This window comes from Macaca thibetana, chromosome 19, assembly GCF_024542745.1.
Source record: "Macaca thibetana thibetana isolate TM-01 chromosome 19, ASM2454274v1, whole genome shotgun sequence".
Classification (NCBI taxonomy): domain Eukaryota; kingdom Metazoa; phylum Chordata; class Mammalia; order Primates; family Cercopithecidae; genus Macaca; species Macaca thibetana.
In genome coordinates, this window is record NC_065596.1 from 5,729,087 (window position 1) to 5,754,100 (window position 25,014).

General features: G+C 59.3%; 1 protein-coding gene across 6 annotated transcripts in view; it reads right to left on the bottom strand.

Moving 5' to 3' along the window:
- Nucleotides 1-3,793: 3,793 nt before the first annotated feature.
- Nucleotides 3,794-25,014, bottom strand: part of CRTC1 (CREB regulated transcription coactivator 1) — a 174,147-nt gene continuing 152,926 nt past the window's right edge. For 4 of the 6 annotated variants that reach the window (XM_050769549.1, XM_050769550.1, XM_050769548.1 and 1 more), the window contains 8 exons: nt 22,360-22,400; nt 21,726-21,946; nt 16,437-16,561; nt 12,786-13,094; nt 10,206-10,310; nt 6,761-6,847; nt 5,926-6,106; nt 3,794-4,574 (listed from right to left, as the gene is read on the bottom strand). In XM_050769549.1, coding sequence (XP_050625506.1) covers nt 4,363-4,574; nt 5,926-6,106; nt 6,761-6,847; nt 10,206-10,310; nt 12,786-13,094; nt 16,437-16,561; nt 21,726-21,946; nt 22,360-22,400 — 1,281 coding nt within the window. In that variant the 3' untranslated portion in view covers nt 3,794-4,362. The remainder of the gene's footprint in view (nt 4,575-5,925; nt 6,107-6,760; nt 6,848-10,205; nt 10,311-12,785; nt 13,095-16,436; nt 16,562-21,725; nt 21,947-22,359; nt 22,401-25,014) is intronic. The other 2 variants (XM_050769552.1, XM_050769551.1) reach the window with 1 other exon arrangement.

A 25,014-nucleotide genomic window follows, 5' to 3' on the forward strand; every position in this document is an offset into this window, starting at 1 on the left:
GACAGAGCCTCTGGAATCATCAAAGCCAGCACCCCAAGGCCCAGCCCCTGCCCCCCATCCTGCCCAGGAGGAGCCAGGGCCCTGAGACCTGCAGGTCTGAGAAAGTGACAGGAGAGAAACTGAGGCTCGGGTCACGAGGCACTCGTTCCTGCCCCACCCATGCCCTTTGGAGCTCCCCAGCACCCAGGCCTGGGGGTACAACTTACTCCACCTCCTGCTCCCAGGGGAGAACAGTGTCTGTGGCCAGTGGGGGTGGGTGGACACCTGTGCCACACGGAAGGGTATGGGGTGCCTGACCCCTGCCTGGTCAGGACCCTGGAAGGCCAAGGGCCACAGGCAACAGGACACTCAGGTGGAGCTGGCTGCGGAACATCCCAGGGACCCCCAAATCACACGCCGCAAGACCCCCCAGGAAATGGAGGCCCCTGGTCCATGGCGAATGGGGATAGAGAGAGACCCAGGTGTCCATGTAGCCCAGGCAGGCCTCCCAGGGTGAGGGGCCGAGTCTTGCCCCTGCTCTTAGGCTGTGTAGGGAAGGCTCTGGCGCCCGCACACCCTGACCCAGAGCACCACACGCAGGTGACGGGCCAGGCCCAGGGGCACATCTGTGCCATTGGCTTTGTGGCCCTTGTTCTGAGAGCCCTTGCGTCCCACCCCCACAGGGAGGGCCCCTCGGCCTCTGAGACGGCTCCATCAGGACCCAGTGAAGGTGACGGGAGCTGCTGTTTTCAGGGCGAGGCGACAGAGGACCCCTGAATACTGCTGGACCTCACTCTGCCAGTCTATCCCTGGTTGGAGGGCTCCTTGGAAATACAGAAAACTCAGGAAGCAGATCGCAGCCTGAGTTTGGAAGGATGTTTGGTTAAAAAACAGCTCAAGGCTCACCTAACAGGGGCACCAGAGCCCCCTCTAGGGACAGGTCCCGCTGAGCCTGATCAGGCCTGGGATGCTGGGCAGAAGAGGTTCACACCTGTAGCCCCAGAACTTTGGGAGGCTGAGGAGGGAGGATTGCTTGAGCCCAGGAGTCCAAGACCAGCCTGGGCAACACAGCAAGACCCCATCTCTAAAAAAATAAAATAGAAGCCACCCTGCCTTGCCCCCCATGGGCCTGTCCCACCTGACTGGGCTCAGGCAAGGTCCCAGCTCACAGCCCCCAAGCTTGACATCCAAGCCCCAGCAGGAGGGATGGATGGACATGGGAGGCCCTCCTGGCTAAGGGTCCTCCTGTGAGCTCGGCCCCCTGAAGAAATCAGGCCAAATACACCAATGCCAACACTCTCCTACCCAGAGCCGAAAACGCACAAGCAGGGCCCTGATGGGGGCAAAGAACCCTCTTCTCTGGAGGACACAGAGAGAGGCTGAGCTCGGGCTACACCCTCTGCCTGCCAGACTCGCCACCCTGGGGAGTGACGTCAGCGAAACAGGCAGGTGGGGATGCCATGCTCTCAGGAGGGAGAGCCCTGGCCAAACTTCACCGTAGGGGACTGGTGTGCCCAGTGGAGGGTCTGCGGAAGCCATGAGCACACGGGTGGGTGGGGAGAGCAGCCTCTGACTCAGCGTAGACCAAGCACACAGGCGGCAGGTCAATGTACATGCCGCAGCCCCCCACATGGGCCTGCCCCTCAGGAAGTGGCTCATCAAATCACAGTATTTTCACATCACAAAGCAAAAGGTTGATTTCCTTAAGCTGTCTTTTTTCAGAAAGTCTTGGCAATTCAAGAATATGTAGTAGTGATATTTAAAAAAAAAAAAACACACGTACACACACACAAAAGGCCATGGGAGGCCCGCCCAGGTCCAGGAGGGGCATGAACCCTTCTGGAACGCGGGGATGCCTGGCTGCTGGCTCCTGGCTGGGCCCTGGGGACCTGAATGGGCCCCACTTTCCCTGGCAAGCTTGGACCTTGGTCCACCAGGTTCTCATTGGAAAAAGAACTCCATAACGGACCAAGGTTGTCACGTTAACACAATGTCACTGTGAATCTGGCTTCAGGATGCTGGAAATGGGCCACGGGCCTGGGATGCTCCGAGGTGGGCATCCCTCCTCTCCTATCTGTCTACACCAAAGACCAGGGGACAAGTAGTGGTGCCCACCGGAGGCTGGACAGACGGGGAATGAGGGTTGATGAGGTTTCCTAGCGTGGTCCTCAAGGCCTTGTTTTGAAAACCGCATCCAGGCGGGTTGCTTGTAATTTTATTAAGGCCATTTTTTAAAAAGTCCCACATACAAGTTTAATGGTAATCAAACTCCCCTATGTACATGTAGTTTTTCTTAAAAAAAAAAAAAAAAAAGTCCCCGCTGTCTGCCCCCAGCCTCCGTCATGGTAAGAGAAAGTGACCTTGACCTGGACAGACCGACACTCTGCCCCCGCCATACCTTGGAACAAGACGGCAGCAGGAGCAACATGACCAGGGAGCCTTCTCCTATGAGTGGCCACTTGGCTGCTCAGACACATGCCAAAGGCGTTGCCGGGGAAAGAGAGGGAGGGATAGTTGCTAGGATCAAACCCAGCTCTCGAGGACAGAAGCCAGGGTGCCCAGGACCCCAGTGAAAGCGGCGGCCATAACACCACAAATAAACGGACTCAGCAGAAGGCGCTGGCCTGGCAGGCAGGAGCGAGCGAGAGCTGCAATGCAGTTTTGGGGGGATCAGAACAGCGGTTCCTATTCCAAGGAGAACAGCAGAAAACAAAGCTAACCCCGATGCCTCCTTCACAGGGCCCGTGGTATGGAGAGTTCAGGACGGCTCCCAAGGACCCTGTCACCCTGGTCTTGGAGGTGCTCCTGAAACTAAAACGCACACTGCTGTGTGTCTCCAAGTCCACCTGACATGACCCTGAGCTGCCAAGAAGGGGTGGCCGGCAGACCACACTGCCCAAAAGAGGGGGCATGGGCTGGGAGCCAGAGGGTCGGGCGGGGAGGGGATGAAATGCCAGCTCCACCCAGGTTCTCAGGGAGGACCGTGCTCCTCATCTCGGGGACCCTCGCTCCCTGCCAGTCCCCCACACTCTTGGAGCAGAGAGGTCTCAGCTGCCACTGGTCGTGGCGTCTTCACACACACACTCTAAGGACTAGCAGGCACCTCTGGGAGAGGCCAGCAGGGCTGGGTCTTCGAGAGACCATCAATAAAAGGCGAGGCCCCTTCCCGGAAGTCTGTTATGTGGCCCTGGCAGAGGCACCTCTGCCTACCATGAGCTCCTGACAAGTCCCTGCCCGCCAACCAGCCCTTTCGTTTTGAGATAACTTGGGGTGAAACCCAAAAGCTGGACACACTGCTTAGACTCAGGCGGGTGACGGGCTGCTTTGGGGCGCGTGGCCTCCATTTCCAGTTAGCTTAAAAAATAGGTAAAGTTGGATTTCTGAAATAAAAACATGCTCTCAGGCAAGTGTTGGCTTAAAAAGTTAAGCCACTCATCTACAACCAAAATGTAAATAGAAACTAAAAGGAAAACAAAACACACAATGAAACTCCCCTGGCCACCTCTCCCTGTACCTTAAATTAACAGCATCTATGACAGGACCGGTGACCACAGTGCGGGACAGGAGGGGCCACGGGTTGTAAAGCCCCAAGAGGTAACCCCTGTCTCGGCGTGCAACCCCTCACGGGGCCTTCCGGTCACTTCCCGGCAAAGGTGGCCACCAGTGGGCCTGCCTGGGGTGAGGCAGGGCTTGGAGGGGATGGAGACAGGGCGAGGAGGGTCGTGCGGGGTCCGCCGCCCTGCATGCTCTGTCCACTTTGCGCCTGCCCTGGTGGACACCAGGGCTCTGTGTGTGCTCAGAAATATAAAAGACAGCCGTCAAAATAGTGTTTATTTCACTTTGCGTCTGCCCCGCGCTCTGGCGCCTCCTCCCTGGGGCGGCGTGGGGCTCACTCTCTACCTGACCACGGGCTGGGGATGGCGGATGGGTCGGGGGACCAGGAACTGAGGAAGGCAGTGAGAGCTGGACAAACAGTCGGAAAATGCGCCACGGCCCACAGCCCTGGTGGACCATGCGTGCCCCTCCCCTGAGCCTGCCTGCCACGCCGGGAGCTGACACTTCCCGCATCTTACAGGGGACGGCTCAGGCCCCAGGGCTGGGGGCGAGGGAGCCAGTGCAGGGAGGGTCTGCAGGGGTGGGGGGCTCACGGCCTCCGATCCCAGCCCAGCCCCGGGCAGGCAGGTGGGTGGATGGCCCAGCTCGCGGCCTCGCGATTGGGCTTCGCGGGAGGTGGACAACCGGGGGCGGGCTGGCGGGGGCGCTTGGCGGCATTGCAAGCTCAGAATCACAAGCTCGGCCGTTGGCGAGGGACGGAGCGTGGCCGTCCCCGGGCTGGGGAGGCGCCGTCGGGACGGCTGAGCGGCAGGGTGCCGGCGTGCCCGCTCACAGGCGGTCCATCCGGAAGGTGTCCTCGGTGGCTGGGTCGGCCAGAACCATGTCGGGGTCGTTGAGCATGTGCAGTCCGTCGAGGGTCAGGGGGTCGATCTTGAGTTCGTCCAGGGGAAACTGGCTGTCGGAGTCAAAGCTGACGTCGCCGACCCCGGCCAGAGAGCTGGTCAGTTCTTTAGAGAGGCTGGGGGGGGACTCTCCTGTCACTGGGGGGTGGGGTGGGGACAAAAGGCACTGCTTAGCCTTGGCTCCATCGCTCGCATCCATGGGTTGGACCAGGCATGCCTGCTGGGCAACTCTGTCCCCTGGGTATGCTGGCAATGTCTGGAGACATTCTGGCTGTCATGACTGGGGAAGGGGACGCTACTGGCACACGAGATGCTGCTCAGCACCCTACAGTGCCTGGACCCCAGACACCAGTCTGGCCCCAGATGTCAGGAGCACCAAGGAGAAGCCTCGGGCCAGGGCTGTGTCACTGACACACATCAGTGTGACCTGGTGGGGACAGGGACCTCCCTGGCTCTGCCATGAGGTCTCCTCGGCATGAGTCACTGAGAAGTAGGCTGGGGTGACTGAGTGGACCCAGCTGCTGCTAGGGCTGGAGGGAATTCTCGGTTCCCCACAAAGACCCGGGTTCAAACCTAGGCTTCCACCTGTACTCAGTTTCCAGGTCTGAGAAATGGGTCTGAAAGGCCCTGTCTTTCTGGGCTGTTGAGGCCATTGCGGGGGTGAGATTCTCAGATTCTTCTCCTGAGTCCGAGGCTGGCACGTCCACCCTTGAATTTCTTGCCAACGGCTTCCTACACCCGCGGGGTGGGAACGAGGTGCTGGATTCTGCACTCAGAGCCCAGGCCACAGTGGGTGGCACTAAATACGGACACTTCCGGTTTGGAAGAGGCCAGTGAGGACTGCTCGGGGGGTTGGGAGGCATCACCCTCAATCCAGCAGCCCTGGCTCATAAGGGAATCACCTTCTTTAGCAGGGAGACCAGCTCTGGGTGGCCATAGGAAGGTCTGGGTTCTGTGCTAGATGGAGTCGGGTCTTCCTGACATGTGCCATGCAGGATGGGGCTGGCTCGTCCCCAGGAGCCCAGGCGCCGGCTCAGACTGCTTGGGTGCGGTTGTCACGGTGCATCACGGCCCTGACCTGTTAGCTGGCTGCCTGGGCTGGGCTCACCAGGCAGGGCCCACCCCACGGCCGTCCCTGACCCTGGTGCACATTCAGGTCCGGGGCCTGGGCAGTGGACATTGTGTACCCGACTGCTTGACCTTTACCCGGGCTGCGCGGCCACACAGGAGGCTGCCGAGAGGCGAGAGTGACCATCTCTGTCCTATGCACGGGACATCTGGTCCAGGGGTGTCTCCCTGGCCTGGCCCGAAGCCCAGGAATGAGTCAAATTTGGGGGAGAGGGAGTGTGGCCTCCTCGGGCCCCCACCAAGCTTGGGTCATAGCCCTGGTCCTATCAACCCTCATGCTGCGGGGCAGCAGTCTCTGGCTGTCTCCACATGGGCTGAGGCCCCTCGGGGCGCCGCACACCTGCCCCCGGCCTGGCCTCACCTGTGAGGATGATGTTGGGGATGCCACTGTGGCTGGCGTATCCCAGCTGCTGCGAGTCCGGCAGGCTCCCGTGGCTGCCCGTGAGGCCCATCATGGCCGCCTGCGAGTAGTTGAGTGTGGAGCCGGGGCTGTACAGGCTGCTGGAGCTGATGGCGTTCTCCATCATGTTGAACTGCTCCAGCTGGGAAGGGAGGCACACCAGGCTGTGAGGGCCACCACGGGCCTGCCCGGTTGGCCACCCCAGGCCCCTGGCTGCTGTGGCTGGCCTGCCCACAGCTGGGGACGATGTCCCTGCAGGATGCCCGGCACCCAGGCTGCCAAGCACGAGCCCCGCTCCGCCCGCCACCTGGGGCCTCCCCGCCACCCTGGAGGCTGGCTGGATGAATGGATGAATGGATGAGCAAGTGAGTGAGCAGCTCCAGGCTGCCACCAAGCCCCCTGGATGTCCCCGATCCTGGCCTCCACGAAAAGCCAGCAAAACCTCCCGGCAAACCCGCGTGCACAGTCCATGCCTAGGCGCCGCGTCCATAGCCACCGTCCCATCCCTGTCTGGCCCGGCGTTCGCTGCCTGCCCCTCCTCACCCTCTGCCCTTGGCCTCCACTCTGTGGGCAGGCACAGATGCCAGGGGAGGCAGCGCTAGGCCACCCCTGCTGGGGACTCAGCCTCTGTAGCCTGCAGATGGGACAGGGTGGGGACCAAGGGGCAAAGCTGTGGGGCAGGCAGGGGCCCCCCGAGCATGCGCAGCTCTGACTCGCAAGGCCCAGGTCCCAGCAAGGGTCCCAGCGAGCATCTGTCCTGGGCACCAGCCGACTGGCGGCCTGGGCGCCCGCTCACCTGGTGGGACAGAGCATTGGCCTGCCTGGCTGCCATCTGCTGCTCATAGTACGCGTCCCCAAACACGCTGCCCAGTGTGGAAGTGTGCTGCAGACAGAAGAGAGGCCTGCTGTGGTCACGGCCCAAGGCCAGGCAGGAAGTCGGCACCTCCCAAGCCCAGCTGGAAGACAAGAGGCCTCTGGAACCTCCCAGATGGTGCCTGGGATGGCAGAAGGCTATGATGCTTATTTTAGGGTTCCAGAAGTACCCCCCAATCCTGGATGACTTTTTTCCACCACCTGATCCTGGGAGGCCTCTGCACCCCGAAACCCCCTTCCCAAGGCCCCATCCCCATCTCCTCTCCTCAAGCCGGGCTAAGGAAGCCTCCATTTCCATCATAGGGAAGCTGGGGGCCACAGGGATGAGGAACTCCCACCCAACAGGCCCCAGAGGAGAACCTGTCACCAGGGCCAAGGCAGGAAGTGCCCAGACGTTACATTCAGGACTGAAAGTGCACTTGGTGACTCCTGACAGGAGACAAAGGACAGGATGCAGGCCACGTACATGGACAGGATGGGCGTGCAGAGCCAGCCACCAGCTGAGAGAGCACAAGACAGGCACAGGGAGAGCCCCTGCCCAGGGCTGCCGGCCTGCAGGACCTGGAGCCCTACTCCTGCTATCCAAGGCCAGCAGGGCTCTCAGAGGCAGGGGGACAGGGGCTGTCCCTGTGACAGGAGCAGGGGGCTAGCGGAACTTACAGGTGGTGGAGACGCTAGAAAGGAGGCACCCGGAGCCCCTGCCCAAGAGATGGTGGGATGAGGCCTGGGTGGGGTGTGGAGGCGAGGAGACGGTGGCTGTGGACGAGGCCTCGGGAGCCGCAGCTGCAGTGTGACCTTGCGGCTGCAGGAGGCCTGGCAGCATCCCAGGGGCTGGGAGCTCTGGCTGGTATCCCCAGGAAGCCACTGTCCCCCAGCCATTCTCAGAGCTACAGCATAAGGCATGTGCCCTTCAAGGCATCCAGGTGAATGTCTCTATAGACCCAAGGCCCTGGCCCTCGCCCCTGGAGCTCCCCATCTGAGCTTTGCTCTAGAGCGATCTCCTTTGTTCCAGGAAGATCCCAACGCCTTAGCTTCTGGCCTCAATCCCAGAGAGGGGCCGGCCATAAACCCACCGGCTGCTCCTGGTGGTCAGTGGGCAGACAGCAGAGACAAACATGCTCATCCTGGGGCAAGAGGGCTTGTGAGGTTGGACATCCCACTCAAACGCCAGGGAAGAGGTAAAAAGGTAAGCCAAGGAAGGGAAGGCCAACCCACGTGGCAAAAATGCTATCTTGGCCCTAAAAATCAACGGTTTCGGGTTTTGGAAACAAGGACTGCAAGCTTGTGGCTTGGTTTGCCCAAGGCGAGGGAGGCAGGCAATAGGTAATGTCCTGGCTGCTGTAGAGCTGGTCCAAAGCTGGGTCTGTCCTGGGGCTCAGGGTGTAGGGTGGGCCCAGGTTTCCAGGACAGCACCTGATCCTGTCCCTGTGGGCTTGGGCTCAAAAAGACCTGGCATATGCGGGGGAACACAGGCTGAGGCTTCCCTGTGAGGCTGCCATGAGGGCTTGCCAGAAAGGTGAGCTTGAAGTTGGGAGAAAGCCACAAACCGGACCAAATGGTAGCTGCCTGCGGCCCAGGGCCTTGCTGGGGTGCACACAGTGCCTACTCGAGGCAGGGCACAGCAGGTGTGGGGTGGTCTGGGCCTGTGGGACCGATGGGTGAGTCCTTGGAGACACAGTGCAGAGGGAAGGCAGGTCTGGCCTCCACCTAGAACGATCTGCCCCTGAGAGCCCCATCCTGATGTCCCCACACCTCCAAGAGCCGCCTGCCACCCGCACCAGCGCACGACGGACACCAGACACACAGACGTGGGCTCGACAACACCGCCACCTGCTCGCTGCCTGGCAAACTAACCCGCTTTGGCTTGGGGCCCAAAAATTCACCAGACGTACTGGTGACTCTCTCCTGAGAGAAACTGGCTTCACCCCTAATTCCTGTCCTGTCTCACACGCAAGAGGGACCTCACTCAGGAACCAGCCCCCGTTGGGCTGCCCACCTGCGACAGGCCCCACCTGCCGCTTCTCCAGCGCTCCCAGCGCCATCCCCAACAGCACCACACGACGAGACCAGACACGCTGCCAGAGCCCGAGAGCTCAGAGAGCCAGTGTGGACAGACTGAGCGTGCGCAGACACCAGGCTGACCCCCATGCCTCCCCGAGACCACTGCTGCCCCCCACTTCGCCTCCAGAACACAGGGCTACAGGCAGTGATCCCAGACAGCCCTTGCCTGATGGGGCAGATGTCCCTACACACGTGTGAGAGCTGGAGATGGGGGCAGAGGGGCTTCGCTGTCCTTGTCTGTGGCACTCACAGTTTGCCCTGGGACAAGGGAGCCCAACCTCAGCCCTGGAGGGGCGACTCTTCTATCTAGCTGGGAAGTAGGACGAGAGCATCCCCTCTACCAGGGACAGGGATGGCTTCAGCACCCGGGGCACAGCAGTGGCTGCTAGGGGCTTCTCAGCTCGGTGAAATTGTGGGGATGAGATGGTCCCAAGATAGTGGAGTTCTGGGGAGGCTCTGCTGCCAGGGTAAAAAAAGCTGGGGGCTGGATGTTGGCCTTGTGGGTACCCCTTTTCCTGGACACATGTTCTAGATGGAATGTGGGGTCTACTGGCCACACCTGATGTCCAAGCACAACACGAGCAGGCTGAGTGGGGAACCAGGCTGGCCGCTCCCACCGGCCAGGCAGAACGGAGGGGCATTCCGAGGAACCTGAACCTGGGAGGGGCTGGGGCATCCGCGAGCCACGGTCCTATGCTGCTGGGCGCAGCAGGAAAACCCAGGGCTGATGGGTGAGGTCTGAGGCCGGCCTCAGTCTCCCGTCTGTGGAATGGGGACAAGGGCCCTGAGACACTGCAGAGTGGCTCAGAGAAACCTCCTGGGCCAGTGGTTCTGGAGAAACACAGCTGCCTATGGGGTGAAGGGGAAAGCAGGGCCGAAGAGTCAGCGCCTTCCCTGCGGGCCGGCCAGCCATCTCAGTTGCGCCCCCAAATCGAGGGAGCCCCCAAAGCTCCAGCTCACTCTCCGGGTGGCACACTGGGTGTGGAGGGCATCGCCCCTGGGCCACTCAATGCGGACATCCAGGCAGGGCCACAGCCATCGCTAATGTCACTAATGTACATGAGGCACCCTTGTCACCCCCACCTAGTAGTATTCAGCAGAGGCAGGCCCTGGTGGCTCCTGGGAAGGGGCCTGTGGGGTTCCTGCCCTGGTGCAGCCTGGTGGGTGCACAGCTCAGGTCTGATGGCGTGGACGGGATGAGATGCATGAGGACATGCATGAGGACAGACAGCGGGCAGGGAACACACGGGGCATGAACAAGACGAGCGTTGGTGCCCGCAGGCCAAGGGGGAGGCGACGCCCCTTACTTGCGGGGAGCTCCCCGGGGAGAAGCCTTGATTGGAGACTGGCGAGGTGGGAGACTGGTTGGCCGGGGAGCCGGCGCTAGTGCGGTACTGCTGTAGAGCCGGCGCCTGCGATGACAGACAGGTCAGCACGCCGCAGCCCAGCTGCCCCAAGCCCGGGCTCCAGTCCCTACTTCCTGGGAGCAGCCTGATCAGCCCCCAGGCAGGTCCCCCCACCCCTCACACCTTGGTGATGTCGCCACCCCACTGGTAGGCAGAGGAGCCTGGGCACCTGCAGGAAAGGTGGGTCCCTGAGACCTAGGGGGAGCCGCCCCCAAACCCAGCTTCCGAGGAAGGAACGGTGTGGAGGGTGGAGAACTGCCCTCCTTCCTAGAGCTACAAGAGGGTGATCAGAGGGTTGGCCCTGACTCAGCAGGCTCGGACCCAGATAGCAACGCGTGCACTCTCATGCATGCACACCGACAGAGACACACCCACGTGCACACATATCCGCACTAGAATATATATACCCACGCATGCACACCCACACAGACACATGCACACACATCCACGCACATATGGACACCCCCACATACGTACACATATCCACACATGAATGTACATACCCACTCATGCACACCCACACATGCACACACGTCTACCCACACCTACAAATGCACACACGTGCATACATCCACACACAAATGTACATACCCACAAATGCACACATGCACACATCCGCACAAATGTACACACCCACACATGCACACATACCCACACACAAATGTCCATACATCCACAAATGTCCACACACCCACAAATGTACATACCCACGCATGCACACGTGCACACACATCCACATGCATGCACACCCATGCAGGTGCACACCACATACACTTGCACCCACCCACTTGTGCACACCCACAACCCACACACACACAGCCTCACGGGCAGGGAAAATCCAAGGCTGGGCAGGCGGGTGCTGCCTCCTATTCCCGGCTCTCCCTCACTGTGTGCCCTGGGCAGGTCCTCTGCCTCTCTAAGCCCCCAAGTCTGCAGCCCATCAGTCTGGCCCGTCTCTAAGGGTGGGGACTGAGTGAAGGCCATCTTGCTAGCAGCCCAGGCTCCCAGCACGGGGCAGCCAAGTCACTATCCCTGCCCTACTGCATAACCTGGGTTATGCCGTCTGAGACCTGCAAGGGGCAGCCACTTCCTCCACCTGCTCGAGGGACCAAAGGCCCGGGCATCTCACTGCTATGACCCAGACCTTTCAGAGAGGCAGGCTGGGCCAGGCCAGGCCCTGGATTCAGACCATGCTCTGGTCCTGGCACGGCCCAGCCATGCTGTGTGCCTGCAGACAATTTGCCTGACCTGTCTGAGCTGGTCACTGAATGAGGCCCAGCCTGACCAGTCCAGGGCCTATAACTGCTGTCTCCCCCATGTCCTTGGTGGCACTTTCTGGGCAGTGTGGGGTAGGGCTTGAGTCCAGGTGGGGTGGGGCGGGGCAGGGCGGGGGGTGGCAGTGAGCTCTCCTGTGTGGGTGACAAGTGCCAGCACTGTTACTTAGGGATGACTGACTTGAAGTGGGGGCAGGAAGCCGTCTTTCTTGTGGGGGGTGCTGGGCATAGACAACCTGACCTAAGAGCCCTAGAGGGTCGTCCCTGCACCTGGCCCAGACACCCTGTGCCTCCAACACCACCCAGCTCCAAGGTGAGGCCCCACCTTGGGAGCCTCCCCCAGGACCTGCTGTGTTTCCACCAAAGGAAAGACTTGGGCACTTTCCCATCCGGGGGCCCTGGGTGGTACCCTCCGAGAGGTCAGAGCAGCTTGGGAATGTGGGTCTCTACCTGTAGGCTCACCCAGCTGCCCCACCCCGCTCAGGGGGCTGTTCTTTGCAGAGCACACAAATTTTTGGAGGACATTTAGCCTGCGGCTGGCAGCCGGGTCAAGTGGGAGGACTCGTGCCCCAAACACAGGTCCCTGTTTCTCTGGATGTGGCCCCATGCAGCTGTTTCCCACCCAGCCCGCACCACTGGAGCAAGCAGGTGGTCTGCAGAGTCAGGAAGATTTGTGGGTACAGGGTCAAAGCCCAGCCCTGTCTGCCTGAGCTGGCCCTGAGCAGAAAGTCCAATGGTCTGAGCTGTAGCCCCCAGCCCTGGGCCCCAGGCTCTGTGCCCAGTGGGCTGCCGCCTCTCAGACTGGCCTCGCCTTTCCTTCCCTGATGAGCTTACGTCACCCCTGGCCCCCGGCCTGCGCCCCGGCCCTGAGAATGCTGTACTCTTCTTGCCTCCAAGGAAGCCTGGCTTTGGATGGGAGAGGTCAGACAGGCCAAGAGGGGGTGCTCGGCAGTTAAACATGGGGTGGCCCACCTTGGGTGGAGTCTGGGGCCAGCCACCTGCTCATGACTCAGTTTCTCCATCTCTACAGGGGGTGACAGTCTCAGTTTGATTCCAAGGGTAGCCCCGTGGAGGGCTGGGCCCGGGCAGCGTTCACTGGGGTCCTGACCCCTGGCCCATGCAGCAGGTAACCTGACTGTTCTGCAGCCCCCGGGCTGTCCTCACAAGACCCCCAGCCAGGCCCCGAGGGCCCCCACCCTGGGCTTACCGAGGCGATGTCGATCCCCATCGACGGCTGGCCAGGGTTCTCTGGGGGGGACTGGGGGAGAGAGGACGGTACCGTGACCGCAAGTGGGGGCGGCTGTGGCCCACGAGTCAGGCTGGCGCTGGGCAACAGGGGGCCACCGGGGGGCAGGCGGACGGGCGCCTGTGGGGGTGGCGGGGGTGGTGGCTGCTGGGACGCGGGCGGAGGAGGCGGCGGGGGCTGGGGCTGTGGCGGTGGCTGCTGGGAGCCCGCCTGGGTGAAGAAGGCGTAGGGCAGCTGCTGCTCCAGAGACAGGGCGTCCATGGCTACGGCCTGCAGGAGAGGAGAGCGTCAAGCAGGGCGGGTCCTGGTTGTCAGTGCCTGGTCCCCTCAGGCCCCCACAGCCTGGCATGCTCAGCAGGTGGGTTGGAAGTGCCTGTGATCACGGACAGCCCCTGGGCTCAGTGCTCCTCACGATGAGGAAGCCCAGGCTAGAGAGGGTGGGCCTCACCCAGGGCCCCAGGGGTCAGCTGGAGTTGTGCAGGACCTGACCTCCTCCAGCTTGTTGCGCCTGCACCCATACTACATGCCGTGCAGCTCAGGCCGCTCCACCAGCTGCAGGGCAAGCCCAGGATGGCCATCCCTGGTGGCTCAGTGAGCAGCCAGCTCCCAGCCCCTGTGGGTGCCGTGGGGGAACCTCAAGTGATCTACCTGCCTCGGCCTCCCAAAGCCTTGCCCACCCTGGGGATGCTGGAGAGGATGGGGTTGCTGGAGATACCAGCATGGCCCCTCACCAAGGGCTGGCTCAGGCCTTCACAGAGCTGGAAAGAGGAAAATCAATGAGAGGGAAGTGTGTGACGCTGGCTGTCTGGGTGGAAACTCACAGCCAGGTGCTACCAAGCTGACAGTCCTTGGGGAAGGTAGGGTCCCTGCCCTCTAAGAAAGGCTGAGCGTGCTCAGGAGCTATGGGACAAAAACCGCTTAGCAGGATGCCCGGCCTCTGAGGACCAGTGGGTCATTTGTGAAGGGAAAAGAGTTTCCAGATAGAGGGAAGGGGCAGGTGTCAGATTAAGACAGCCTAGCTCATAAAGTGGCTGAAGACATAGCTGCCAGGAGCCAGCGCCCACAGCTCTGTCTGGATCTCGATCTGAATAAGACAACTTTGTAAGCAGACAGGAGACATGAGGGCCGAGGGGCGGGGAGAAATGGAGTTCGGGCCGGGCATTGCCAGGTACCAAGGAACTACCATTAACTTGGTTGTAGGTGAACAATGCCACTGTGGTTACGTTAAAAACAAACAAGCAGCAGGTGCGGTGGCTCACACCTGCAATCCCAGCACTTCGGGAAGCTGAGGTGGGGTGATCACTTGAAGTTGGGGGTTTGAGACCAGCCTGGTCAACATGGTGAAACTCTGTCTCTACTGAAAATACAAAAATTAGCTGGGCGTGGTAGGCACATGCCTGTAATCCCAGCTACTTGGGAGGCTGGCACAAAAATTGCTTGAACCTGGGAGGCAGAGGCTATAGGAGAGCCAAGAGCACGCTACTGCACTCCAATTTGGGCGACAGAGTGAGACTCTGTCTCAAAAAAATAAAATTAAATTAAAATAAAAAAATTAAAAAAAATTTTTAAATGTCAAAGTTCTGTTAGGGTTTTTTTGTTTTGTTTTTAAAAAGACAAAATGGATAAATTTCTAGAAATGCACAAATGACCAAAACTTACTCAAGAAAAAACAGAAAACCTGAATAGCCTTATAACAAGGAGATGAGATTGGAAACTTCCCAACAGATTTGAGCTAAGACACAGGGGGCTGCACTGCTGAATTTTACTGAACTCTTTTTTTTTTTTTTCTTTTTTAAGACATGAGATCTCACTATGTTCCCCAGGCTGGACTCAAACTCCTGGGCTCAAGCAATCCCTACTTCAGCCTCCCAAGTACCTGGGACTACAGGAATTTACCATTACACAAGCCCAATTTTACCAAACATTTAAAGAGGAATTAAAAATGCTTCCAAAAAATAGAAGAGAAGTGAACATTCCTAACTCATTCTATGAAGCTGCACTGATTAGGTAAAAAAGAGGGAAGACTCAAATTACTAAAATCAGAAAATGAAAATGGGAACTTTGCTACCAATTTTATGTGAATAAAAAGGATTACAAGGCCAGGTGTGGTGGCTCACGCCTATAGTCCCAGCACTTTGGGAGGCCGAGGTGGGCAGATTGCATGAGGCCAAGAGTTCGAGACCAGCCTGGCCAACATGGCAAACCCCATCTCTATTATTTATTTATTTATTTATTTATTTTTGAGACGGAGTCTTGCTCAGTCACCCAGGCTGGAGTGTGGTGGCGCGATCTCGGCTCACTGCAAGCTCCGCCTCCCGGGTTCTCGCCATTCTCCTGCCTCAGCCTCCCAAGTAGCTGGGACTACAGGCGCCCGCCACTACACCCGGCTAGTTTTTTGTATTTTTAGTAGAGATGGGGTTTCACCGTGTTAGACAGGATGGTCTCGATCTCCCAACCTCGTGATCCGCCCGTCTCGGCCTCCCAAAGTGCTGGGATTACAGGCTTGAGCCACTGCGCCCGGCCTATTTATTTTTTTAAATTAGCTGGGCGTGGTGATGGGCGCCCGTAATCCCAGCTACACAGGTGGCTGAGGCACAAGAATTGCTTGAACTTGGGAGGCGGAGGTTGCAATGAACCAAGATCACGCCACTGCACTCCACCCTGGGTGACAGAGCAAGACTCTGTCTCAAAACTTTTTTAAAAAAGGGATTACAGCCAGGTGCAGTGGCTTACATCTGCAATCCCAGCACTTTTGGAGGCCAAGGCAGGCGGATCACTTGGGGTCAGGAGTTCGAGACCAGCCTGGCTGGCATGGTGAAACCCCATCTCTACTAAAAATTAAAAAAAAAAAAAAATTAGCCGGGCGTGGTGCCTGTAGTCCCAGCTACCTGGGAGGGTGAAGCAGGTGAATGGTTTGAGCCCAGGAGGCAAGGCTGCAGTGAGCTGAGATCGTGCCACAGAACTCCAGCCTGGGCTACAGAGCAAGACTTTGTCTCAAAAAAAAAAAAAAAAAAGGGATTGCAAAAGAGTATTATGAACAATTTTCTGCCATCAAGTTGGATAGCAAAGACGAAATGGACAAATTCCGAGACATATACAAACTACCCAGAAAAGTAGATAAGCAAATACAGCAAATTGAAAAATCAAAAGCTAAGCTCTTGAGTCTTTCTTTTTTTTTTTTAAATAGGGTCTCACTCTGTCTCCCAGGGTAGAATGCAGTGGTGTGATCATGGCTCACTGCAGCCTCCACCTCCTGGGTTCAAGTGATCCTCTCATCTTAGCCTCCCTAGTAGCTGGGAACACCGGCACACACCACCATGCCCGGCTAATTTTTTGTATTTTTGTAGAGATAGGGTTTCACCATGTTGGCCAGGCTGGGCTTGAACTCCTGACCTCAAGTGATCCACCCACCTCAGCCTCCCAAAGTGCTGGGATTACAGGCGTGAGCCATGGCGCCCGGCCTGAAAATATGATAACAACAATTAGAAGTGTTGGGAGCATTCTCAAGGTTTCAGGGCCTCCTGGAAGGAGCAGGAGGCCTGCCGAGAGGTAGACCCAGGGGTCCACCTTTCCCTTTCCCCCTCCCACTTGCCCCCCACCTTGCCCTCGCACCTGAGTGATGGGTGACAACGGGGACAGGGTGGGCGATGCCTGCTGACGCCTCGCCTCTGTGCTCAGGGAAAGGGGGCTGACACCAGCTGGGCGGTGCTGTGGAGAGGAGCCAGGTGTGCTCATCCCTGGAAAGGAAGTGGGAGGGAGGGAGAGTGGGTGTGAGACTGATGACTGAGAAAGGGCTGCTTACACACCCACAGTCACACTGCATGGGAATAGCTTAACTGCTCAGACAGAAGCCCGTGGGCATGTCCCAACTGCCAAACCTGGGCACCCCCTGAAGGCCCTGATCCCTAACCCAGGGGTCCCACAGTCCTGCATAGTCTGTTCTTCCTTCCACGAAGCAGGTGTCTCACAGCCAGCCAACCAGCACGTCCCCATCTCTGGAGCATACAATTGGCCCCCAGATGGACATGTGACCAGGCTGGCCCAATGAGAGTCTTCCCAGGGACTTTGGATGGAATTCCAGGAAGGGCTGTCTGCAGCCGTGCGTGGGGCATCCTGTGGCGAGGGGAGGAGCTAGCTGAAGGGCTATGGGGGAGAGGCAGCATCTGAGCTTGCTTCCCACTTTTAGGAGACAATAAATGTCTTTTTTTTCTTTTGGTTGAAAATGGCTTGGGTTGTGGTTAGCTTCAAGCCAGCAAGTCCTGCCCAATGCTGTGGTTTTGTCCACTGCCTCATGGATCTTGCCCTCCTTTGGTGAATGTGTCCACTCCTGTAGCTGCTTCTCTTGGCCCCCAGACCTGAGCACCTGCTGTCCCCCATGTCCCACATCCCCTTTCTCCTCCCCCGACCTGGCGCATTCCCCGAGCTGCAGTGCCACCCGTCAGGCTGCCTGAACTAAAGAACGTCACTCCTCAACATCCTTCCCCCTCTCTGCCCTAGGGTCTGACACATTCATTCCTGCTGGAAGTCCTGCCAGGGGCTGCCTCATCACCCCTTCCCTCACCCCGGCCCCAGAGGCCCTTGCCCTGAGCAACCCAATCCTTGGATTCTGCTGCAGTGATGGAGCTGGGTGAGGACAAGTTCAACGTGGCAGTAGCTGGGGCTGGTTGGGTTATCGTGGGCACCATGCCAGACAGGCAACAGGTCCCTCAATGACAGGAGGAGCCCTGGGGGCCTGGCCTGACCCCCATCCATCCTGGAGACTCGGTTTCCTGGCTGGTGAGATGGCGACGATAACCGCCGCCCTCTCTGGTTCAAAGTGAGGCCCTGGTGAGGTCAGGAGCAGGCTCTGAAGAGCGTCTGGCCTGCAGTCAAGGCGGGGGTGAAGCCGCCTGACTCACCCCGGTAGATCCGGGCACCAGATTAACCTTGTTCCGGCAGATGAGACGGCGGGTGAGTGGGCCCATGGAACACACCCGACAAGCGCCGAGGGGAGATGACAGACAGCCTTGTCCGTGCCTAGGGCAGCTGCTCACCGGGGCGAGCTTGGTCACGCCTGCACTTCCCCTCGGACGCCCTGGCAGCTCTGCTTGGCTGCGCGTGTGGGAGGAAGCCTGGTGCTGTCGACTGCTCCCCAGGCAGCAAGCGCCCTTTGCAGACCCTGGCGTCCAGGGAGGCATCAACAGATGCCTGGGCGAGAGGATCTGGGGGAAGCCTGCTCAGAGCACACTCAGAGTCATGACCCTGGGCCACTCCCTCATCTTCTCCTGAGTATCCACCACTTCGTGCATCCAGCAGGCCAAGAGATGCTCAGTGCCCAGGTCAGAAGCAGAGGTCGGGGTCGGTACAAAAGTAGGGGCAGATGTCAGGAGTGTGTGAGGGTATGGATGTGCGACGACAGGGGCGGGTGGGGCCTGAGGCAAACTGGAGCACTGTGGCCCATCTTGAGGTGCAGGACATTGTCCATGGTCACTGGGCTCTCTGATTCTTCAAGAGCAGCCAGAAATTTGGTGTTCTACTGGCACTCCCCTGGTTTTTTAATGTTGATTCTAAGTACAGTCACACATCACTTAACAATGGGGGTGACTTCTGAGAAATGCGTTGTCCGGCGATTTCATGGCTGTGCATGAGGATCACAGAGCAACTTACACAAACCTGGATGGCAGAGCCTCTGCACACCTCAGCCAGATGGTAGGGCCCTTGTTCCCAGGCTACAAACCTGTACAGGGTGAGTGTCCTGAATACCGTTGGCCAGGCGCAGTGGCTCACGCCTGTAATCCCAACACTTTGGGAGGCCGGGGCAGGCTGAGGGCAGGAGTTTGAGATCGGCCTGGCCAATGTGGTGAAACCCCATCTCTATTAAAGATACAAAAATTAGCCAGGCACGGTGGCGGGCACCTGTACTCCCAGCTACTCGGGAGGCTGAGGCAGGAGAACTGCTTGGACCCGGGAAGCGAAGGCTGCAGTGAGCCGAGATCACGTCACTGCAATCCAGCCTGGGTGACAGAGTGAGATTTTGTCTCCAAAAAAAAAAAAAAAAAAAAAAAAAAAAACCGTAGGCGACTGTAGCACAATGGTAAGGACTTGTGTGTCTTGTGTGTCTAAGCCTAGAAAAGGAGGAGTAAGACATGGCATTATACTCTGATGGGGCCACTGCTGAATATGTGGTTTGCTGTTGTCTGAAACGTCGAGATGTGGCCTGTGGCCATATCACAGATGCACAACTGCGGGCCTACAAGAAACATATTATGGGGTGGATTGGGCCGTTGGGCTGCCAGTCTCTAACGTCTGCCCTGAATACAAGGGGGTTTTTAATCTTCCACTGGCTACAAAGTGAGCTCTCGGCCACCCCTAGAGAGGCCAGTTGGCCCAGGATGGCGGACGGGCGCCTTGCTGTTGAATTCCTGTTGGCAACCTGGCTCACCTTTGGGAACAGGCGCAGAGCCAGCTGGAGGGGAAGTCTGGGGCGGGCAGGGAGAGCTGCCAGGGGAGGGCGGGCCAGGTGGCAGGGCCCGCCTGGACTCAAAGCTGGGCCAGGAAGGAGAAGCCAGGGCCTGCCCTCCTCCTGCACTCTGGGAAGCAGCCAGGGATACGGGAAATGTAGATGGAGCCAAGGGGGGTACTGTCTCCCCAGCCACGAAGGCCTCTTCCTTTCCGAGGAGCTCACGTTCCGACTGGCGGGTGGGCTTCGGGGAAGGGAGGGGGCCACCTTCGTGTGTGCCAGGGGCCGGCAGCTCGGCTTGATTTAAAAGGCGCCCAGAAAGCAAAGCCCCTGCCAGGCGAGCTGCTTGGGCGGCAGGTTCACAAACAACCCAACACATGTCAGGCATTACCGGGCCGCTCCGGCCAGCACCGGCTCCGCCTTCCACATGTGTTGTGTGTTTCCTTGCACTTGTTTAGACTGGGCGCCGGCTGGAGATGCGCGGCTCCTGGGCGGGCGCTGGGGACTTGCCAAGGACCCTCCAGCGGGAAGGGGGCTATGTGCTCTGGTGGCCGTGAGGAGATGTGACGAGAAAAGCAGGGGTTGGGAGATGGCGGCTTCTACGGAGGGCAGAAGTACCTGCAGCCCCAGCGCTGGCCTTTGGCTTTCTGGTTCCGCGCAAGTGTGTTTGGATGCTGCCTGCCTGGCCCTGTCTATCTGGAGACAATGAACAGGGCTCCTCCGAATCGGCTGTGTTTTCTGGGCCTTCCCTGGTGCCCTCTGTCCAGTGGCAGAGCCCCTCGGGCCCAGGGCCCAGGTGTGGGAGTCAGAACACAGCCTTGATGCGCTCGGGCTGGGGCCCTGTCCCCTCTTCACTGTTCTGGTCCCCATGCCCTCCTCCAAAATACCCAGGAACATTCACGGCACCCTCCACACCCCTTGCCTGCCCCTGGCCCTGCTGGCACCAAAGCCAAGAGTGCCTCCAGGCTCCTCCCTCTCCTTCACTCCCTGCACCAACCCGGCTCGCAGGCTGGCCAATTTCACCCTGGAGTCTCCCAGCAGAGCCCCCGATTGGGGTGCTGTCCTGCTCCAGCGGCCACCCCTCCCAACAGCTCCTTCTTCCAGGGCAGCCAGGGGGACTCTGCCAGTTACAAATGTAAGCATGTGACTGTCTCATGGAAAGTCCTGCCTGGTGCTGCCTTCCCAGCCTGCAGCAGAGGCAGGATGGGCTGTGGACTGGGCCGGGGCCGGTTCATTCTGCAGCTCTGGGGCAGGACAGAGCACAGCGAGGTGGCGTGTGTTACCCTCACCCCTAGTGCATCCCCCTGCCTGTCCCACCCCCTGGGGCTAGTTGGAGCCACGCCATTTCTCCTCCTTGGAAGCCAGGTGCCTGCCACCCCCGGGATGCAGGTCACACACTGCACAGCCAACGGGGGACACAGGCAACAGCTAAGGATGGAACAGCAACGTGGGCCAGGGCAGGGGTACAGGAAAGCAATGTGGCAGGAGAGGCCAGGGCTGGAATGGCCTTGCCAAACGGACTAGCTCTGAACGGGGCAGGGCAGGGGAGGGAGGGAGGCCTGCGGCCGCCTGGAGGGGAAGAACTACACGTGCAGAGAGGCCCTGAGGTGGGGCTGGGGCTAAGGTCAGAGGGTGGAGGGTGGGCCAGGGTGGACATCCCAGGCCCTGGAGGCCTCAGGCTTTCACTGAAAGGGAGCTAGGGGCTGTGCAATGTCCCAAGCAGAGGAAGCCATGGCTGGTGGCTGTTCTGGGTGGACAGGGGGTTGGGGGCCTGGGGAGAGGGGCCAGGTTAGGCCAGGTCCTGAGGGCGGAACCGACAGGATACGCTGACAATGGGCCAGGTCCAGGTCTGGAAAAGGACAGAGGAGTTGGGGGGACACCTCTGCAATCAGTGTAGCCACAGAAGGGGGGTCCCGGGGGAAGCAGGGCAGCAGCAGTGCCATGAGCTACTGGGACGGGCGAGGGGCCTGTGCGACGTCCCTGTGGATGTGGCTGAGGAAGAAAGGAGTGTGGAGCTGGAGACAGGGGTGGGAGTGGGGAGACTGGGGTGTGACAAGCAGGTGGTCGCTGTCAGATGTCGGGTGGAGGAAGCAGGTCAGGCCTGATCCCGCCCCCCAATGAGGGGCTGGGGGCAAGGAGGGGCGGAGGGAAGGCGTAGCCCACCCCAGCTGGGTTAAAACCCCCAGGGCTCCCCTCCTGGACTCCCCAAAGCACCATCACACACCCTCAAACCCACTGTCTGGTGTCTGGGGGCACCACACGCTCCTTTCTACCAGGCCTGCACTCAGGCCCCACCCCTACCTGGGATGCCTGTGCCCGCTGGGTCAGCCTGTTGGCCACCCCCCAGCCCTCTCCCCCATGCCCTGGTGTTTGGGACAGGACCCTGCCAAGTCATCCTGCAGATGCCCGTGTTGTCTGCACGAGCTGGTGCTCTGTCTGAGGGCAGAGTGTTCCTGCCTTACCCTGGCCGGTGCCGCCGATGCCCAGGTGCGTCAGGTTGGCTGCGAGGTTGCCGGTGCTGCTGGAGCTGCTCAGTGCGGGGAAGGTGGGCTCCTCGGGGTCCAGCGGGGTCGGGAGCGGGGAAGGGAAGTGGATGTTGGTCAGGTCGGGCAGGGAGCCCCCTGTGTTGTGGGTGGCGGGGATCAGGGCTGTAGTGTTTTCCTGGTCGGCGGATGGGAAGATGCTGGGGAAAGGCCAGAGGGAGGCAGGAATGAGCTCGTGCGGCAGGGCTGGTCGGGGGGCAGGGGGCTGGCGGGAGAAAATCAGCAGTGCAAAAGGGCACTCCCCATCAGGTGCTGTGTGCTTGGGAAACCACTGTCGGCTAGCACCTGGCTGGGACCTTGGAAAGCAGCCTATCACCCGGTGGGGACAGTGGGGGCCCGGGGGCAACAACTTCCCTGAACCCAGGAGAGGGTATCATCCCTGGAAATGATGTGCCTGAGGGGTGGGCATGTGGGGGCTCTGTCACTGGCCTCCGGTCACATGGTGTCCCTCTTGCAGGGACTTGCAACCTCAAGAGAGTGGACGGAATGCCCCAGGGTGGATGGAGCAGCACAGCAGCTGCGGTGTGCGGTGGGGGGCCCTGTGGAGACTTACTTGATTCCGGGGACCTCACAGGACTTGGGCCTGGACCCCGTCTGAAAGAGAAGACAGCAGAGCCTGAGCCCTGGGGCACGCCCTGTGGGGCCCTCCTCTTGGGCACTGGGCCTCCTTGAAACGGCTGATATTCCCACAAACCCCAGAGATGCACCATGGGAACCAGGCTTGTTGGGGCCACAGAGACCTGCAGATGGAGGACAGGGGCACTCCCCAGGGTGGAGGGGCGGGCCCCAGACATGACCGGGGTGAAGCCAAGAGTTGCACAGACAGTGTTTCCCTATGGGCTCCCTCCCCCTGCTCCTGCCCTCAGTGGGCAGTCTCTCTTCAGAGAAGGAGCCAGGGGAGAACATGGTATGTGGATCTTTTTTAATCTTTATTTTATTTCATAGAGACAGGATCTCACTTTGTCACCCAGGCTAGAGTGCAGTGGTGTGATCACAGCTCACCGCAGCCTCAACCTCCCGAGCTCAAGTGATCTTCCTGCCTCAGCCTCCCGAGTGGCTGGGACCATAGGCACACATCACTGCACTGCGCCCGGCTGCTTTTTAAATTTTGTGTAAAGCGCCTCTTGACACTCCCAAGGCTGTACCACAGCAGTCAGTGGCCAGCTCAGCAGAGGGGCCTCTGCTGAGCTGGCCGCCATAAGCCCTGGTACCCGAGGCTAAGTGTCCCTAGAGCCATCCCGAATCATCCATGCCGTTCCCAGATCATGGTGGCAGGGGTGCCAGGGGCAGGAATTCCCTCTGTCCAGTGCCCACCGGGCGAGTTTATGATCAGCCACTAGTCTCCAGGGAGTGAATCAAGCCCAAGGCCCAAAGGAGGGAAGAACTGAGTCAGGGGAGCCCCAGGAGGCTTAGACCTGATGCCCTAAACTCAGTTCAGAGGTCACTGCCCCTGTGTTGGGGCTGACCAGCTTTGCAGCGAGACCTAGACACATGACTTCCCCGGGGACCCTCAGGGTCTGCTACTTCCTGAGAGTCCCGAGACGTCCCTCTGCTCTGCGGGCAGTCACACTCATCCCCAGTGACTAGGGCTTGGGTAGTCCTCAGCACGACACTGGTTTTTCTGCTTGGCTGTGGAGCACTGTCAGGACACTTTTGGGACGTGGTATATGGAAAGGGCCCACAATGGGCTCTTCTTGGACTGTGGCCCACAGAGCCTTTGAAGTTCAGAGTCTTGGGAAGGGCTCCTCCCCATTTTTTTTTTTTCAGAGATGGAATCTGACTCTGTCGCCCAGGCTGGAGTGCAGTGGCGGGATCTCGGCTCATTGCAAGCTCCGCCTCCCGGGTTCACGCCATTCTCCTGCCTCAGCCTCCCGCGTAGCTGGGACTACAGGCGCCTGCTACCACGCCCGGCTAATTTTTGTATTTTTAGTAGAGATGGGGTTTCACCGTGTTAGCCAGGATGGTCTTGATCTCCTGACCTCGTGATCTGCCCGCCTCAGCCTCCCGGAATGCTGGGATTACAGGCATAAGCCACCGTGCCCAGCCTCCTCTGCCTTTTTAAAAAATGTTTAATTTTAATTTTAATTTTTAATTTTTTTTTTTGAGACGGGGTCATGCTCTGTCATCCAGGCTGCAGTGCAGTGGCACAATCTCAGCTCACTGCAAGCTCCACCTCCCAGGTTCACACCATTCTCCTGCTTCAGCCTGCCGAGTAGCTGGGACTACAGATGCGCACCACCACGCCTGGCTAATTTTTTTGCATTTTTAGTAGAGACGGGTTTCACTGTTAGCCAGGATGGTCTCGGTTTCCTGACCTCATGATCTGCCTGCCTTGGTCTCCCAAAGTGCTGGAATTACAGGTGTGAGCCACCGTGCCCAGACTAATCTTTATTTTTTAATTTTTTTTTAGAGATGAGGTCTCACTGTTGCCCAGGCTGGCCTCAAACTCCTGGGCTCCAGCGATCCTCCTGCCTTGGCCTCCCAAAGTGCTGGGATTACAGGCATGAGCCACGGCACCCGGCCTGAGGTGTGGACTTCCACAGCAACGGGAAAGAAAATCATAATCCCAGCAGAAAGATCTGCCAGGTACCTCCGAGGGCTTCTGAGGCAGGGTGGGGTCCGGCTCTGGCTGTGAGGACACAGTAGGGTAGCAGGGCAGCCTCCGAACCCCCACCGCTCACGGACAGAAACCGGTGAGTGGGTCCTGTGGACGGGGTGCCCAGGAAAACCCTTCTGGGAACCAGTGTTTCCTCCCGTGTGAGTTGGGGGTGCTAACACCAGCCAAGACAATGGGATCACTGCAGCCCCTGGGGAACTACAGGCTCCAGGTAGGGGCCCCCGAGACTCCTGTTCAAGGACAAAGGCAGGACCGTCTTCTGCTCTCAGCAGGCATGACCAGACAGAACCCTGGCCATGGATGAGGCCTCCCAGTGTGACACGTTTCCGCCCCTGGGGCCCTGGGGCAAACACTTCTGGCTGAGTTCTTTCAGGATTATCAGATGAAAAAGGCGAACGCGCTGGCAGAGGGTGGAGCTGGCCTCAAAGTGCACACACCATGAGGGGGCAATGCCCAACCCGCAGCCACTGGGGCGCCCGAGGGGTGGCGTGCCACCGGCGGGCCTTAAGCCTCTGCGGGGAACGCCGGCTGAACGGGTTTCTACTTGGCCAGAGCCTCCTTCATTCTGAGAGTAAACATTCGCTTCATTAC